The following is a 16,232-nucleotide window of genomic DNA, read 5'->3' as shown; positions in this document are numbered from 1 at the left end:
CCCCACCACATGATCAATCACAAAATTGAAAAAGCTTATTTTTCAAAATTACTTTACTGTCCTCCCTCTTTTATTCACTTTCCTCTCTGTGGTCCCCCCCCCCCCCCCCACATCTTCACCGCCTGCTCTGCTAAAAAAAGAGGTCAACTTAATCTACGGTCCTTGTCTCTCTCCATATACCAACTACGTATTTGTATACTACTTGTTTTAGTATTTGTTTTATTAAAGAATGAGATCGTTTGAGAAGGATGAACTGTATTTTTGGTAAACGTCGTAAGATCCTGTCTTTTTACATAGCATCTAACAAATCTGTGACGAGCGAAGAATAGAGTTTCGTCGTAGTCCAAAACGCCACCGTTCCGTTGTGGGTATGTAACGTAACGAAGATGTACTCGTTTGTACTATTTTGACTTTTAGTTTTTGTTTTATGTGGGGATAAGGATTTGTTATTTAGGACTATTAATGTGGTTAAATTGGACACAATGGTTGTTTTTTCCCTGTGTTTAATGGGGGTTATCGTGGGTGTTTTCATATTTTCAATATAATTGATTATGCTTTTTTACTTTCCGTTGCTTGTTTTCATTTTTTAAATGATTTGTTTATTTGGATTAGCCTGTGTGTGGGATTTCGCAGGCTCCTACTTTTTCGGCTGAATAATAACAGGGAGGTGAACAAGTTCGGAAAATTTTCAAGCCTTTTTAGGATTTGAGGTTTTGAATTACTGGGAAAAGAGAAACACAGAGATGGGTGAAGACGCTAATTCTTGGATAAGGAGAACGAAGTTTTCTCCCACTGTTTGTCATAGGCTTGATTCTTCTAGATTGGCTTCTATGAATTTTACTTTACCAGAAAGGACTTTTGGATTGAAATTAAGTCCCGTCACAGCTTCTTCAAATGACAAATCAGTTCCTACTAAATCACAGATTCAGAGAAAATCAATGAACAAGCAGAGATCTTTATCTCCCCTTCCCAAAACAGTTCTATCGGATACGTTCAAGGAAGCAAGGTCTAATACTAAAAGATTTTCAACTCCACTTCCCAGGAGAAAAGAATCAGACACAGAGAAGGGACTTAAGGGAAAGTTTTCACGTAAACATTCCCATAAAGATTCCAGGCCATCATCAGATTCCTATAGTATAAGCCCACTTAATCACTTGGGTTCTCTGAAAATCAGTGATAAATTCAAGACCAGAAAGGAGTCAGCTTGGAGCAAGTATTTTGACCACGGTGGAGGCAGGGTTAACGCTGTTGAGGCTGCAGATGAATATGGTGTTGATCTTTCCCAGCTGTTTCTGGGGCTTAGGTTTGCTCATGGGGCACATAGCAGGCTTTACCATGGGATATACAAGGATGAGACTGTTGCAGTGAAGATTATTACGATACCTGATGATGACGAAAACAGAAACATGGCAGCTCGGTTAGAGAAGCAATTCAGACGGGAAGTTACTCTTTTATCTCAGCTCCATCATGCAAATGTCATCAAGGTGACTATGATTTGTTTGATTATTAACCTTTCTATATGTTTTTTAAGTTTGTTAGAGGAATTAGAAGATCAAAGCTGGATTCATCACTGTGATAGCTGTAAATTTATGTGAAAATAATACAGAATGTTTTAATCTTCAACAAATTATCATTATGGTTTATGCTAAACATGTCCTTGTTTGTGAATATGTTTGATGTTTCTGCCTTAACCATTCTTACATGTATGGTTTTATCTTTGAATAGTTTGTAGCAGCATGCAGAAAGCCACCAGTATATTTTGTCATTACTGAATATCTATCAGAAGGTTCCTTGAGGGCTTACCTGCACAAGCTTGAGCACAAATCCCTTCCCTTACAGAAATTAATTAGGATTGCTCTGGATATTGCACGAGGAATGGAATATATTCATTCTCAGGGTGTCATTCATCGAGATCTTAAGCCAGAAAATGTCCTTATTGATGAAGAATTCCATCTGAAAATTGCTGATTTTGGTATCGCTTGTGAAGAGCAGTACTGTGATGCCTGGGCCGATGACCCAGGGACTTATCGTTGGATGGCACCTGAGATGATCAAGCATAAACCATACGGGCGAAAGGTTGACGTTTACAGTTTCGGGCTCATATTATGGGAAATGGTGGCTGGAACAATCCCGTATGAGGAGATGAATCCCATTCAAGCTGCTTTTGCAGTTGTGAACAAGGTATGTTTATATAATTTTTTTTATGAATCGATCAATAATATATTTTTTTTAATTTGTGTGTGCATATCAGTTATGTTTCTTCAAATTCATCATCTCAAATGTGTTGCTTTTATAAGCTGTTTTTAATTATCTGGGAATTGTATTTTCAGACTATTGGTTTTTCAAGTCCTTTGCTTTTGATATAAAATTCCTATGGCTGCCACTCTTACTTTCTTTTTGTGTCTTCTAAAGGCTTTGAAGATGAAGCTATTTAAAACCTGTTAGAATGAAACAACTCAAATTTAATTATCTAATTAGTCATTTTCTGTTTGTTGTTTATTCAGTATGAAGTTTAGGTGTTCAGTCAAAGATTGGATTAGCATAAGTTCACCTTATAACTTGATGATTTTTTGCTATTGTTCATATAATTTGTAATCTTCTTAACACTGAACTTCATATAGCTATGGTGTCTCTCTTTGAAATAGTCATATTTGCTGGAAAACAATCCTCAAATCTGCATCAGCTTTATAACTGGGGATAAAAGATGAAAAAAGGAGATTTATTTGGTTTTATGTGGGACCAATATAATTAAATTTTATGGTGTTGTTGGAAAAAGATAATATTTGTAATGATATCTGGTTACCGGAGGCACTGGTAAGAAGTTGATGTTGAACATGTATAATCTTTTAATCAATCAATCCGACTGGATAGTAGACTCATTTTTATTTCCATGATATATATTGTTTTTTCCATTCCTTGTTGACTAGATTTAATTTTATTGAGGCAGTGCTAAGAAATTGTCTTTTAGAACCGTAAGATTAATTATTCAAACAAATGCTACTGGAAAATAGATTCCTTAGTTTCTACGACCCAATAAGTTAATAATAAAGTTGATTATATACTTTTTTTTTTTTTTCCTCTTTTAATGCAAATGAACAATATGGCTTACTGAATGAGCTGAAATTTGTCATCGAAATAGATATGCTTGATAAATTATTTGCATGAGGTTGGTGATTTAAGGGTTTGTTATCATGACTTTTCTCCAGTTTGATGTGAGACTTGATTTTTTTTATACCATTTATTTGTTTTATGTCAGTTCATTTATTATTTTATCTTCTTGCCTTATTACAATGCTTGTATGAATTTCAATAGTTGGTTTTATTTATTTGATTTTAACAGAAGAATCTGCCTTTTTCTTTTTTTTTAATTTCTTGGTTATGAGATTTAATTTTAGTGAGGTGGTGATAATAAGTTGTTGCTTAGAGCCCTAAGATCCATTGATCAAATAGTTGCTACAGGAAAATTGACTGACATTGATTTCCATGACTCAATGAGTCCATAATAGAGTTAATTATATGTTCATTAGTTTTTCTCTTATAATGCTAATGAATACGATGGCTTACTGAATTACTAGAAAATTTTCTATTTTGACACATTGTGGATATCCTTAATAAATTTTTTTCATGAGGTTGGTGATATGGGATTTGTTATCATATTCAAGTTTTCTCCAGTTTAATGTTAGACTTGAATTTTTTAAAGCCTCTATTTATTTTGTTTTGGTTCTATTATTTTTTATTTCCTTGTATATGACAATTCTTGTATGAATCTCAATGAGAGATTTTTATTTACATGATTTTAACATAAGAATCTGATTTTGCTTCAGAATTTACGGCCTGTTATTCCAGGGGATTGTCCACCTGCAATGGCAGCTTTGATCGAGCAATGTTGGTCCTTGCATCCAGAGAAGAGGCCTGAGTTCTGGCACATTGTGAGAGTATTGGAGCAATTTGAATCTTCACTTGCTCGTGATGGAACCCTATATCTAGTGCAAAATCCTGCTTGCCAAGATCATAAGAAAGGGCTCCTTCATTGGATTCAAAAGCTTGGTCCCGTACATCCTAATAGCTCACCAGTGCCTAAACCTAAATTCAGTTGAATCTTCCTTTTGGCCTGGCTTTTTATTAGTGTAACCAGGTCAATTGTAATTAAAAGGTTCGTTTCTAGGCCTCTTCATTTGTACTATTATAACACATTCATGTGAGAGTGAATCAATAGATTAGTAGGTTTGCATTCAGTTGAAAAATGTCTTTGATTTTATTTATACATACACAGAAAGTGATCATCAATTAGGTGTCCTGGAAAGAATAAATATTGGGTTTGAAAACAGCTATTTTTTTGAAGGCTGTTTGAAATGCTGCTTTTGGTAGGTTTCTTCTTTGAAGCAGTGAACTTAAAATTTCGTGTATATAATATGCTATAATGTGTTTTGTGTTATCATTCTTATGTATAGTTCCATGCTTAATCTCATCCACATTTTCAAGTAGGTTTCAGGACAATTGCAATTTGCATTAAATTACAAATAGGTGAATGACTCTTCCAATTACCTATACATGGTTTGGATGATTAATGCAGAATTAATATTTGCAGACTTACAAAAAAATGTGCCAGTATGTTTATTGTATTATGGTTTAGTTTATTTTCTATTTATACCTTCAAATGGCATTTTGACATGTTTATTTCTGTAAATCTTTGTTTGTTAGGTGGCTTAGAATTACTGTAAACTTGCCTTGTGTTTTTTTTTTTTTTTAATTTTATTGTTGTCTGGTTATTGATTATGGTGACCCTTCAGTTTCGGGTAGCCTGGTTGTTTGCCATGTAACCAAGAAGACACAGCTGTTTTTATGTCGATGCTATAATTCGAGACCTGTTGCTGAGTTATGGACCTTCTGATTTGTTATATTCTATTACAATGATACAATGTGTTATTAGTTAGGTTCACAATCGGCATGAGGGTTGATTATGAGAGTCAAATAATGCCAACCAGGGTAGGCTTCCTCACAACCATTTGATTTGGCTTGTAGACCACTTCCAGGCAATCTTAATTCCTTTTTTAAATCAAATATGCTGTCTTTCACTAAAAAATCAGTCATAATCTTTTAATGTTTCTAAGTATCTCTAGTGCTGTTGACCTTATTCACTTGAACTCTTGTCTTGTGGGACAACTTATGTAATTAATTTTCTAACTTCCATTTGTGCAACCTCCAAGTTTTGTTGATTCATATCTCGATTTGCAATTAATTTGATGAATTATCTTACCTTATATATATATATATTAAAAAAATATAAGCCAGGTTGAAGTTTCTATAGAAACAGCATATACATACTGATATGCAGGCACATGTTCATGAAGACTTGAATATTTGTGCTCTTGTGAGTGTAAACATGTACATCTTGATGTTTGTCTTGAGTTGTTGACTGTATAAAACTAAGATTCATGAATCTAGAAAGAAAATTAATTCTCACATTTTCACGTGTCTGTCCCATGATCTTATTGTTACTTCAGTGGTTCAAGTGTATCATTTAGTGTCGTTGGTATGAAGGCATTAGATCTATCTGCTTTTTTATCACATCATTATTAGTTGCTTGGAATGGACCAATTGGAATTGCCAGTCTTTATTATGCAATCAATATCTTCCATGGCTTAAAATACCCTGAAAAACATTTCTCACTTGTAATAGTTTGTTGAGGCTGCATTCAAAAGCCAAATTTATGAGACTCACATGGCTTGCATGAAGACCTATTCTTGAGGTAACTTTGTTTAGATATTGTTGTTCGTATTTGATTGGTTTCTTTTGTAGTTGAATTGACATGCATGAGATGTATATATAGATTTGGATTGTTGACAAGGCAGATGCAAATTCCTATGTATAATTTTATAGGTCGCCTTCATGAAGTGACAAAACATTATCTTTGGATTAGGTGGGTGAGTTGTGTCCTTTAAAATTGTGGAGATTCAATGTAAAGTTGATATCCAAGTGAAGTGTGGTCCTCATGTAATGGATGGTTTGTTTTTGTGTCACTACAATTATGCTATTAGATGTCATTTTTCTTGCTTAAAAGTTTATTATGTCTAAGCTCTTTTCATGGGTACCCGCAGGTTCACCTGTATTTGCAGGGTTGGATACAGACTTGTATATTTTTTACCTGTGTAAGTTGACGTTTTGTCTATACCTGTTTTGACCTACTCTGTGCTCGACCCGTCTTTTTCTAATGATACTTGTAAGTGCTTTGTTTACCATAGATAATCCTTTATAATGACATTACCACTTTCTGTCACTTTAATTCCAAAATTACTTCTTTTTACTCTAATTTCAACAACTTTATATCACAAAGTTACGCCTTTTTATGCTTGAAACTTCCCCAAAGAGAGAATGTGACCTATCGGAAAATGACGATCAAATCAACCCTTTTCTCACTATACCTCTTTGAAAAGCCTTTTCAGTATTTAGCCCTACTCTTTTTTGAAGGGTAAATATTGCCCTTGTTTATATATAAACTCAAATTAATGTTTGACCGAGGCAATGAGGGTTTGTGAAACTATCTTTTATGGAAATTCAACACTTTCACCTTTATAACAAATACTAGACGGTGAATTTGAGTTGAATCAAACTCGAGTTTGAGTTTGTTTAAGTGCAGTTTGATTTATGGAGTTGACTTTGAGCTTAATATAAGATTCGCTCGAGCTTGATATAAGGAGTGAACTTGAGCTTAATTCATAATTATACTATTTTTTAAATTTAATTATTATTCATGGAAAATTGAATTGCCATATATAATTAATAAAATGAGTGCTTAAAATTTTGGGTAACAGCACACTTTGGCAACAATATATAATCTCTAGACTTTACTCTAAAACTCCCTTATAGGTAAGATTTATTTTAACAATTTATCTTATCTATAATAAATAAATTTATTCTTTTACTTTTTTTTTTTATAAAATCATAATTCAACCTTCTTTTATAATTTCTTTTATTATAAATTATTAATTTTGAAAATAGATTTTAAAGTTAAAAAAATTATTAAGCTCAAGTTCAGCCCTCATGGTTGAACTTGAGCTCAATAAAATATAGTGTTGAAACCATAGCTTAAGGTCCAACCGTGATTGCTGATCTCGGTTATAATCTAACCCTAATTGATAGACATTGTCAGTGAAAAATTTAATTTGGAAACAAAATCTTGGAAAAATTGATTAATTTACTTTTATTTTGTGTTTTAGCTTAGAGTAATACTATACATATATATCCCTAAAGGATAATTTGAGTGGTAAAAGAAGATATTTCATATACGAGAGAATATAAGTTCAAGTTCTAACAACATATCAATTTGTCATCGCGTGAGCATACACAGTTTTATTTTAAATAAGTTAATAATTGATATTTTCCATATAACCTAAATATTAAAGAGTTATTTTCTCTAACATCGTTCAGTTATAAGCTATAAGTTTTTCATTTTGATATTATAAGGGTGTAAATATTGCCATTGTAAAACCTGTGAATCTACTTGTTCTTTTAGTAAATGTCAGAGGTGTCCATCAAGCCTCGCATAGGCATTGCATTATCTTGAAGAAAACAAAATAATAATAAAATGGATTGAAAATTTGTCCATTTTCTCGGACTTGTGGAAGAAAATATTTGTAGGGCTATCATAATTTTATGATATAAAAAGAAAAAAGGAAAAAAGAAAAGTGGGGATATGTAGAAGCGGGCTGGGTAACAATTGGTGAATGGGGAATGAGATGCAGTGGGTAAAGCTAAAGCAGGGAGAGCGACTATTGAAACGTGTCTAAAGCAGGTTGCTCTTCTCCTCCGTGGAAAAGCCTTATTTCTTTGTCGTTTTTGAGGGGGTAAAATCTATGCTTGTGGAGCCACCGCGCAACTTTAAGAATAGTTGAGTACATAATATTAAACCGTTAATTAACAGCTAAAGTAATTTTTTTAAAAATATTTAATACATGTTTGTATTATAGGCAAAAATATATCTAATTATATCACTCGACGAGATAATTTAAGTAATAAAATAGGAAAATTTTCCTTTATAATTTGTATGGTTAATTTTGTTTTGAATAGATAATATGATTTGAATGAGATTCTTCATTAAAAAAAATTCAAATCATATGATATATATTAATATTTACACTTTGTATATGTGTTTATATATATTATTAATATCAATAAAACTATGTGTACCCACTTTAGGTACATAAATATATACACATTTATATGTGTCATCATATGATTGGATGATTTTAAATTAAGAATAAAATAATAACCATCATATGATGACACATATGAGTATGTATATATTTATGTATCCAAAATGGGTACATATAGTATTACTCTATTAATATATATAACATTACTCTATTTATTTTATAAAAAAAAAAGGCCAAAGAACTATTTTTTACCCAAAATATACGTTTTTCTCAAGTTTCTCCTTATTAACTTTGAAAATATCATTTATCCACCTATGGACTGTTAAATTTAACGGAACCTTAACCCCTAAAAAAATTATCTCATTTTCTCCACTAAAATTTCAAAAACTAACAATTTTCTCCAACCTAAGTTTTAAAAAACAATGTTTTCCCTCTTAGGGTTTTCAATATTTCAGAGTTAGTTTTCCGGCGCCGTTTCTTGACGACTCCTCTTCCTCTTTGACGTGACCTCCTTTCGGCGATTATGCTAGGCACGGTCGTCGACTCATCTTCGTTGAGACGTTGGTGTGCTTATTTTGATCATCATGTTTATTTCAATTTTCTTTGTCATATATTTTACTTCGATGATTATGTTTCATAGCATATGTACACAGATTTTAGTTTTCCTTTATCATGTTAACTATATATTTTCTTTATTTCTTTCTAATAATCATAAAGGGGGTGAAATTATAAATGGAGTATGAAATATTTGATATTTTGTAGGAATTTGATTTAGACATTTAATAAAAATTTGATATGGATATAAACAATATGAATGAATATTTGATTTTTGATACGAGGACAATGATATGGGTGATATAAATGACATTACGAAATAATACAAATGAAAATGATAGGAATTACATTGTCATTTGATTATGGTGTATATATTCGGCCAAAGAAAACTTGATTTTTTAGGGCGAACTGTCAAACAAATGTTGCATTGAAAAAGGCTTGCCCTGGTGTAAGGATTCTAATGAAGTGTGTATATGGTGATGATGCTTGCAGTGATCCTTGTCTCCAGAGTAGGTGAGATTTTCTACTTCCTTCTAAAACAATATTCGAAGGGAACAAATCAACATTCAAAGCTTACAATTGTCATATCCAGAGAATTTTCCAACGGTTGCCTCCTTTCATACACCAAATCAACCCATTACATTTGAAAGCCAGAATATTTGTCTCATCCCTTTTCCTCAATTCACACACACAACCACAATCTTTGAAGTTAAGATGTGGTCCATTTTTATTTTTTTAATTTTATCTGGAAAATAACAGTAATTCGTCTTGGCTCCATTGATAAGTGCCAAAGTGACTTTTGGGAACAGTTGTTGCTTTTCGCTGTGTGTCTCGACGTTTTTCATGTTTTGCTTGGAGACAACAAATGGGCAATGCCATATATGTGAATGCTGAATTAGGGTTTCTTAGATGTGATTATTGTCTTGATGCAGAAGAGGAGAAGTTGTCAATGCCATTGTCAGCATCCTCACCCTCGTCAACCACGTGTTGCATGGAATCAAAACAGACCAATCAATTATCTCCCTTTAATTAAACATGGGTCTTCCCTTAATCAAGTTTTAAACCATCATAAAAGTGAAATCATAGAACACGAGTTGTAAAATGCAATTAATTAATTTGAAAGGTTAAGATAAACACGTTTTCCCTTAAAAGGTCGACTTATAATTACATCTTTCCGCTCTTGAAGGATACAAAATGGGCATGGATAGATTTCGTTTATTACAATTGTTAATTGATATGTTAACATCACTAAAAAAGAAAAAGTACTTTTTATACATCTTTTTAATGATTACAAATGGTATTTCATCACCAAATTTCTATTAAATATTTAGTTATATTAATTTCAAGATTAATAATTATAAAAAAAAATTAATAAAGTCATGACAAACAAAAGTTGCCAGCCAATTGGTCACATGCGATTTCAACGATATCGCATCCAAAGCAAAGCCATGTGATTCGGCTTAAATCATGCCTCGAATGATGAGATCTGAAAAGATATCAGTTATCTACGTATAACTTAATTAGAATCATATCCTAACGATATGATATATAATAAAATTGTATTAAGATAATATGATTTAACTTAAATCATATTATCCCAAGTGTGATTTAGTCTGAATCATATTAAAATGACGTAATTTGGACTAGAATTAAATTAATGGCACTATCCCGTACATGATCTTTATCAAATTGTATCATCTTAGGTGCCCTATGATAAAGTTTGCACAATCTTGGTTAGGGTTTCGATATTTTTCGATTAATGACAAATTAGCAAATTAATTAGTTAGGTAAAACTTAATTACCTTGGCACATGAATTTTACTTAAATTTGCATGACATGAGATGTCTCATTAGATGAGGTCATCCTGCTCTCATCAGCATACCCATGGAATTATTTGTCACGCAGCATTAGTCTAACCCACATTCTTGACTTATAAATGAGATCTTACTTGTATAAATAAAATTACTTTAGACAACTTTTTTCTAACGTGATTAGGCCGGTGCTCATTTAATTACTATATGCTAGTGTTTTTCACGCTTTATTAAAAAAACAATATACTATTAATGCATTGGAATTTGTCCATGTTTTAGCCATGGTTTTAAAAACTATAACAAATTAAATAATTTGATCGGTTAAATTATTAATTATTAATCAAATTAATTAAAATATATATAAAATTGGATTTAATTTATTTAGTATGAAAATTTGAATTTTTTTAAAAAATTTCATTATAAAAACTTGAATTAAGATTTTATTTATTATATTTGAATCTATATATCCATAAATTAAACTTATTTTAATGTTAAATAAATTAAATTATATATTTAATCATATATTATATAATTTTTTTTATATAATTTGAACAATTAACCGATCTGACCACTTATCAATCAATTTAACTATTGATACATAAGAATAATAATATAATATATTATTATATGATTAAATAATTTTGAATTAAAAATAATTTATAAATTATTTAAGTACCCAATTGCTTCCTTAAAAATGGGTAGAAATAGAATTGCTCAATTTTCCAGTAAACTCCATTGTTCTATCTATCTGAGTCAATTCTGCACACAATAAGTGACCAATTTGTTGTCAATGAAACTCTGTTTGTTTTCCATGGAATCGTTGTCATAGTGGTTGGTTTCATCACTCCTCTTGAACATCAGTGCACGTAAGAAATTTAAGCCAATTTAAGAATTAATTGCAAGACCTGAGACTTTTTAGTCTACCATCCATCGCTAGCCCGGTTGACTCGAACAATTTCTTGAATTTTCTTTATGCTTTCTCATATATACGAGGTTACCCCATGTTGTTTTGATTAGCAGCATTAATTTGACTAACAATTTTTAAATTCACACCATGGAATTGATTACCAGGATTTTGCTTTCCTTTAGTGTTTTTCACGCTTAATTAAAAAAATTATGTCCAGTAATTTAAAGCTTCCCAATTGGCTCCCCCACTTGGGCTTTCCATTCACGTTTACCAATTTGTGATTAATGTGCGTAACTATTCTGATTAGTTTAATTATTAATTTTGATATATCGTCATAAAATTTTAAATTCCTCCTACATGAGTAGCCACCTTTATCATTTTAACTACTCTTTATTATTATGATTAGAGTTTGTTCAAGTTTAAACTTAGTTTAAATAAGTCTAAAATAAGTTTAGTTTAAATAAGATCAAGTTAAAATTTAAATTTGAGAGTAATATTTTCAAATTTAAGCCTTAGAAGTATTCGGTTTATAAAGTTTGTAAATTTGAAATATTTAATTTTAATACATTAAAATAATATTGTTTTGATTAATATACATAATGATACTATTTTAACATTAAATTTGAATTTAAATTTAAATTTAACTCTATTTCAATAAATTAAATTCGATTTTAAATAAACCTAAATTCAAATTTAATTGAATTAAATTTGAACTCAACTCGGCTTAAGCAAATCAAACTCGAATTTAGGTGCTGCTCGGATACAGTGCCAGTTGTGATTCACGGATTCCTTTAAGGGGTAAAGCCCAAATGCATACAGTTGTCACAGTAAATTCCTGGAAAAAGACGGTCTTCAGTAGGGCCATGGCAGCAAGAACTAGCCCCCACCACCCTCTCAAATCAGCTAGCTTTTATTCAGTAAAACGTCATGACATTAATTGTGCTTGCCTTTGGTTGGCTTTTCATGATAAAAAACAAAAATGAGCCCTCCACCAACCTTCTGACAAACATCTTTTAAGTTTTCAAGTATAGAGAGAAAATATTTTCATGGAGAACAACCCTAATTCATCTAGAACTGATAGAAAAACTATTGAGAGAAACAGGAGAAATCGAATGAAAGCCCTCTATGCAAAGCTCAATTCTCTTGTACCTCATCAAACCCCTACGGTATTTACACTTCTGCAAGTATAAAGTAATCAACTCATAATGTTAGTTTTCTTTTTCCTGACTAGTTCTCATTCTGTTAATGGAGTTTCAGGAAGCGACATCATCACTTCCTGATCAGTTAGATAAAGCGGCGAACTACATAAAAAGGCTGCAGATGAACTTGGAGAAAATGAAAGATTGGAAAGACAGCTTAATGGGAATTGAGAATCGGCCTTGTAGCAGAACAAGCATGAGTAGTGGAAGAACAATGGAGGGATTTAGATCACCACAAATTGAGGTTCACGAAATGGGTTCAGCCATGGAGGTAGTTTTGACAACTGGATTGGATTTTCAGTTCATGTTCAATGAAATGATTCGTTTGATTCATGAAGAAGGGGCTGAAATAGTTAGTGCTAGCTTCTCCGTTGTTCATGATTCTGTCTTCCACACCATACATTCAAAGGTAGAAAATCAGGCTGAAATATATATTACGTATAAAACATTTCATTTCATTTTTTCCAGTTGATTTGAAAATTTTTTGGCTTAAAATTGTGCAGGTTGGAGATTCTGATCAAGTGGGAAATGAAACAGCTAGAATATCTGAGAAACTAAAGAAGTTCGTCCACGATGCTACTGCGTTTTGAAGTATAAAAATGGTGATTTCTCTTTAATGGAGATATTAAAATTACTAAGTATCTTTGCAACTATATCAAAACCTAATGAAATTAATGGATAAACTAGTATAAATGCATCACTTATAACTGCAGATCTTTCATTCTAATTCTTAGCATTTTGGGTTGATTCTGTAGATGAAATTTATAGTCCAGCCATAACATTGACCACCGACCCTTGTTAAACCGTGTTAATTAAAACTTAATGCTAACTATTTTATTCTAGTTAAGCTAGAAATAGATGCATGCTTCTGTTTGTATTGATTTCTTTGTGCACATTATACATCTATTGCATCATCTACATTGATGGGCATATTGGATGCAATTAAATGAGTGGTTCTTGGAGAAAGAAAATCTGGAGAGGCTTACACAGATAGTCTTGTGGACCTTGTGGTCTCCTTAGATTAATACATAATCTCTACACCTCATCTTCCTTGTTCGCATTTGTTCATTCAAATATCTGGCTTGCTTCCTCTATTATGAAGTCTAATGTTTGTGTTTAATGGATTCATTAGTTTCCAATTTATGACCACTGGTTTTGAGAGAGGGTTAGAATACTACATGAGAAAATAATAAAGAAAAACCTCGAGCACAGCCATTGAATAACTTGAAGTTGGCTGTGCTTATGTTAACTGGTTAAGAACTTAAGATTAGTCAGGCAAGAATAAGTTGAAAATATTAATAAAAGAGTAGGTTTAGCTGTCCTATAAAAGAATTAAATTTTGATAACAATATCATATGAGTATGTACACTGCGTATTCTGAACTTCTTCATGCATTAAATTTTAGATTTGCCTCTTGATTAGTTCTTTTTTCTTCAGTTGAATCTACTAAACCAACAAAGTGAAGACAGGTTGGCTGAGGGAAATATTATTTCAAGGGTCAATGTACTTTCAGGGGTTCAATCAAGAGGACCCATTTCTTTGTGCCGTACTGGTCCCTATGCACCATACAAATATACGTTCTTTCAAAGGGTTCATATCAACAGGCCCCTTTTTTAAACTGTGGTGTACATACACAGCTCTTTTCTAATTGGCCAAAGGACAATATCCCACCCAAGGTATACCGTTTTCTCAATATTCCCCCCCGTTAACTTTGAAAATCTCATTTATCCACTTGTGGATGGTTAAAACTAACGGTTTTAAGGATAAAATCGTTATGTTGTCTGTATTATAAAAAATAAACTTAAATTTGATTTAATTTTCCTCCCTAAACCCTAAAAACTAATAATTTCCTCCAACCCAAGTTTTAAAAAGTAGCATTTTCTCCCCTAAGGTTTTCAATTTTTTATATTCAATTTTTTGACGCTGTTTCTTTCTCTTCGATGACCTCCAGGTGATACCTCTGTCTCTTCGGTGCGGTCTCCTTTTGGCGACTTTCCTGAGAGTGATCATCGACGAAGACTACTCATCTTTGTCGACATCCACTCCCAGGAGAGCCGTCGGAAAAAGATCGTGCCGGAGAGAAAGAGTTGTCGCCTGAGGTTGTCGGAGAGGAAAAAACGGCACTGGAAAATTGAATTTGAAAATTGGAAACCTTAGGGGGGAAAATGTTGTTTTCTAAAACTTGGGTTAGGGTGAAATTATTAGTTTTTAGGGTTTAGAGGGGGAAAATGATATAACTAACAGGCTCAGTTAATTTTAACAGTTTATGGGTGGGTAAAGGGGATTTTCAAAGTTAACGGGGGAAAACTTGGCAAATGCGCATACTTTGGGTGGGAAATTGTCCTTTGGCCTTTCTAATTTACAAAAGAAACCCATTAAAGCCATCTCTACATAACACACATATATCTTTTTTACCTTTTTTGATCTTGATTGCTTGTATATGGCTATGGCCATACCTTTCTAAATAACTTCACTTTTGGTTTTATCATTCTTCAAGCACTATCAGGCTCTGCATTGCATGAATTCAAGAGAAGCTGAGTTGGCTGCTGACTAGGACCAAGTGGCAGATAACTAGATGAGGTGGGTTGCTGAGCCAAAAAGTGAGGAGTGCAATATGATCTGGGGCAGTTTGTTATAAATGCTGGAGTTAATTTTCTGGATGAACTGTGTACTGTCATTTTGTAATCTCTAAGCCGAACGTTAAAAGAAATCAGTTTTTCTAGAATTCATGAAGGAAGTGTTCTTCTAGAGGTCAATTATTTATTACTGAATATGTCAACAATATAATTAGATTAGCAGATGATTTGCTTGAGACAGCACAAGTCTTCAAGATGTGTATGCACTTATGCATGCTAGCTCATAAGAGCACAGTTGAAAGGTTAAATGCTATGAGTAGCTTGGGCCCTAAGCAAAATCTTATGGCGAATTTTCACAGAATCACTCTGGAAATATATAGTTTTATTATGAAGCCAAACCAGTCTCAAAACAATTCTGGGTTCAAAGTAGGTTTTAGAGGTGCTAGAGGTGGTGGAAATCAAGGTGGCATAAATTATGAGCAATACTATATATACCTATTTTTTATATATAATTGTGTACATATTTATATATGTTATCATATGATTGTGTATTATTTTATCTTTAATTCAAAATTACTCAATCATGTGATAACATATATAAGTATGCATATATTTGTGAATAGCATTGGAATAAAACTTAAGGTTTAACACTTAATAATTGACCCAAGAACAAACATTCTAAGTTAAAAGAACGTACATTCTAAAATTATTTCAATATTTGAATGAACTATTCTTGAATAGAACGAGTTGATTAAAGAAATTCTTTCTTAACTTTAATCATATGAAACGAACATTCTATGTCTAAGTTTTTTTAGCATAACATCTAAAAAAATTGTTCGACACCCCCCCCCCCCAAAAAAAAAAAACCCATAGGATTAAAGCTTTGGAATAGACATTCCATAAATTCTGTAGAATTTTATCAATTCAAATTAATGTAATTGTTCTTGGTGTCTAATCACAAATCAAAGGTGCCTTCTCATTTCCTATACAAGACATGATCAATTGAGTAATCATTCACTTAACACACTTGAC

The 16,232-nt window shown here is 32.2% G+C and overlaps 2 protein-coding genes across 9 annotated transcripts; both read left to right on the top strand.

Annotated features, from left to right (window-relative positions):
- Positions 1 to 255: 255 nt before the first annotated feature.
- Positions 256 to 6,276, top strand: LOC123219393 (serine/threonine/tyrosine-protein kinase HT1-like). 5 transcript variants are annotated; one of them, XR_006502870.1, is made up of 5 exons: positions 525 to 1,484; positions 1,726 to 2,181; positions 3,824 to 4,152; positions 5,679 to 5,748; positions 6,098 to 6,276. XR_006502870.1 is itself a non-coding variant. In XM_044641339.1 (4 exons), exons 2-4 carry the CDS (start codon positions 744 to 746, stop codon positions 4,094 to 4,096), a joined length of 1,470 nt encoding a protein of 489 aa, XP_044497274.1. In that variant the 5' UTR covers positions 256 to 368; positions 634 to 743; the 3' UTR covers positions 4,097 to 4,437. The 5 variants fall into 5 exon arrangements, 2 of the variants coding, with proteins under 2 accessions (XP_044497274.1, XP_044497273.1); XR_006502871.1 differs by having other exon boundaries at positions 5,920 to 6,276; XM_044641339.1 differs by lacking the exons at positions 5,679 to 5,748; positions 6,098 to 6,276 and adding an exon at positions 256 to 368 and having other exon boundaries at positions 634 to 1,484; positions 3,824 to 4,437.
- Positions 6,277 to 12,387: 6,111 nt separating this feature from the next.
- LOC123218564 (transcription factor bHLH162-like) lies at positions 12,388 to 15,372 on the top strand. Of its 4 annotated transcripts, XM_044640053.1 has the most exons (5): positions 12,395 to 12,591; positions 12,677 to 13,033; positions 13,128 to 13,226; positions 14,062 to 14,093; positions 15,122 to 15,372. In XM_044640053.1, exons 1-3 carry the CDS (start codon positions 12,472 to 12,474, stop codon positions 13,212 to 13,214), a joined length of 564 nt encoding a protein of 187 aa, XP_044495988.1. In that variant the 5' UTR covers positions 12,395 to 12,471; the 3' UTR covers positions 13,215 to 13,226; positions 14,062 to 14,093; positions 15,122 to 15,372. The 4 variants fall into 4 exon arrangements, with proteins under 4 accessions (XP_044495989.1, XP_044495988.1, XP_044495987.1 ...); XM_044640054.1 differs by lacking the exon at positions 14,062 to 14,093 and having other exon boundaries at positions 12,388 to 12,591; positions 12,683 to 13,033; XM_044640052.1 differs by lacking the exon at positions 14,062 to 14,093 and having other exon boundaries at positions 15,131 to 15,372.
- The last annotated feature ends 860 nt before the right edge of the window (positions 15,373 to 16,232 follow it).

The sequence above is a fragment of the Mangifera indica genome, chromosome 6, assembly GCF_011075055.1.
Source record: "Mangifera indica cultivar Alphonso chromosome 6, CATAS_Mindica_2.1, whole genome shotgun sequence".
Classification (NCBI taxonomy): domain Eukaryota; kingdom Viridiplantae; phylum Streptophyta; class Magnoliopsida; order Sapindales; family Anacardiaceae; genus Mangifera; species Mangifera indica.
This window is presented reverse-complemented; position numbering and strand designations above follow the sequence as displayed.

Bases quoted from the DNA above. Each gene is read 5' to 3' on its own strand.
- LOC123219393 (XM_044641339.1), top strand. From the start codon at position 744: ATGGGTGAAGACGCTAATTCTTGGATAAGGAGAACGAAGTTTTCTCCC. The intron at 1,485-1,725 runs GTGACTATGATT...ATCTTTGAATAG, and splicing joins ATCATGCAAATGTCATCAAG to TTTGTAGCAGCATGCAGAAA. The intron at 2,182-3,823 runs GTATGTTTATAT...ATTTTGCTTCAG, and splicing joins CTTTTGCAGTTGTGAACAAG to AATTTACGGCCTGTTATTCC.
- LOC123218564 (XM_044640052.1), top strand. From the start codon at position 12,472: ATGGAGAACAACCCTAATTCATCTAGAACTGATAGAAAAACTATTGAG. The intron at 12,592-12,676 runs GTATTTACACTT...CTGTTAATGGAG, and splicing joins TACCTCATCAAACCCCTACG to TTTCAGGAAGCGACATCATC. The intron at 13,034-13,127 runs GTAGAAAATCAG...AAAATTGTGCAG, and splicing joins TCCACACCATACATTCAAAG to GTTGGAGATTCTGATCAAGT.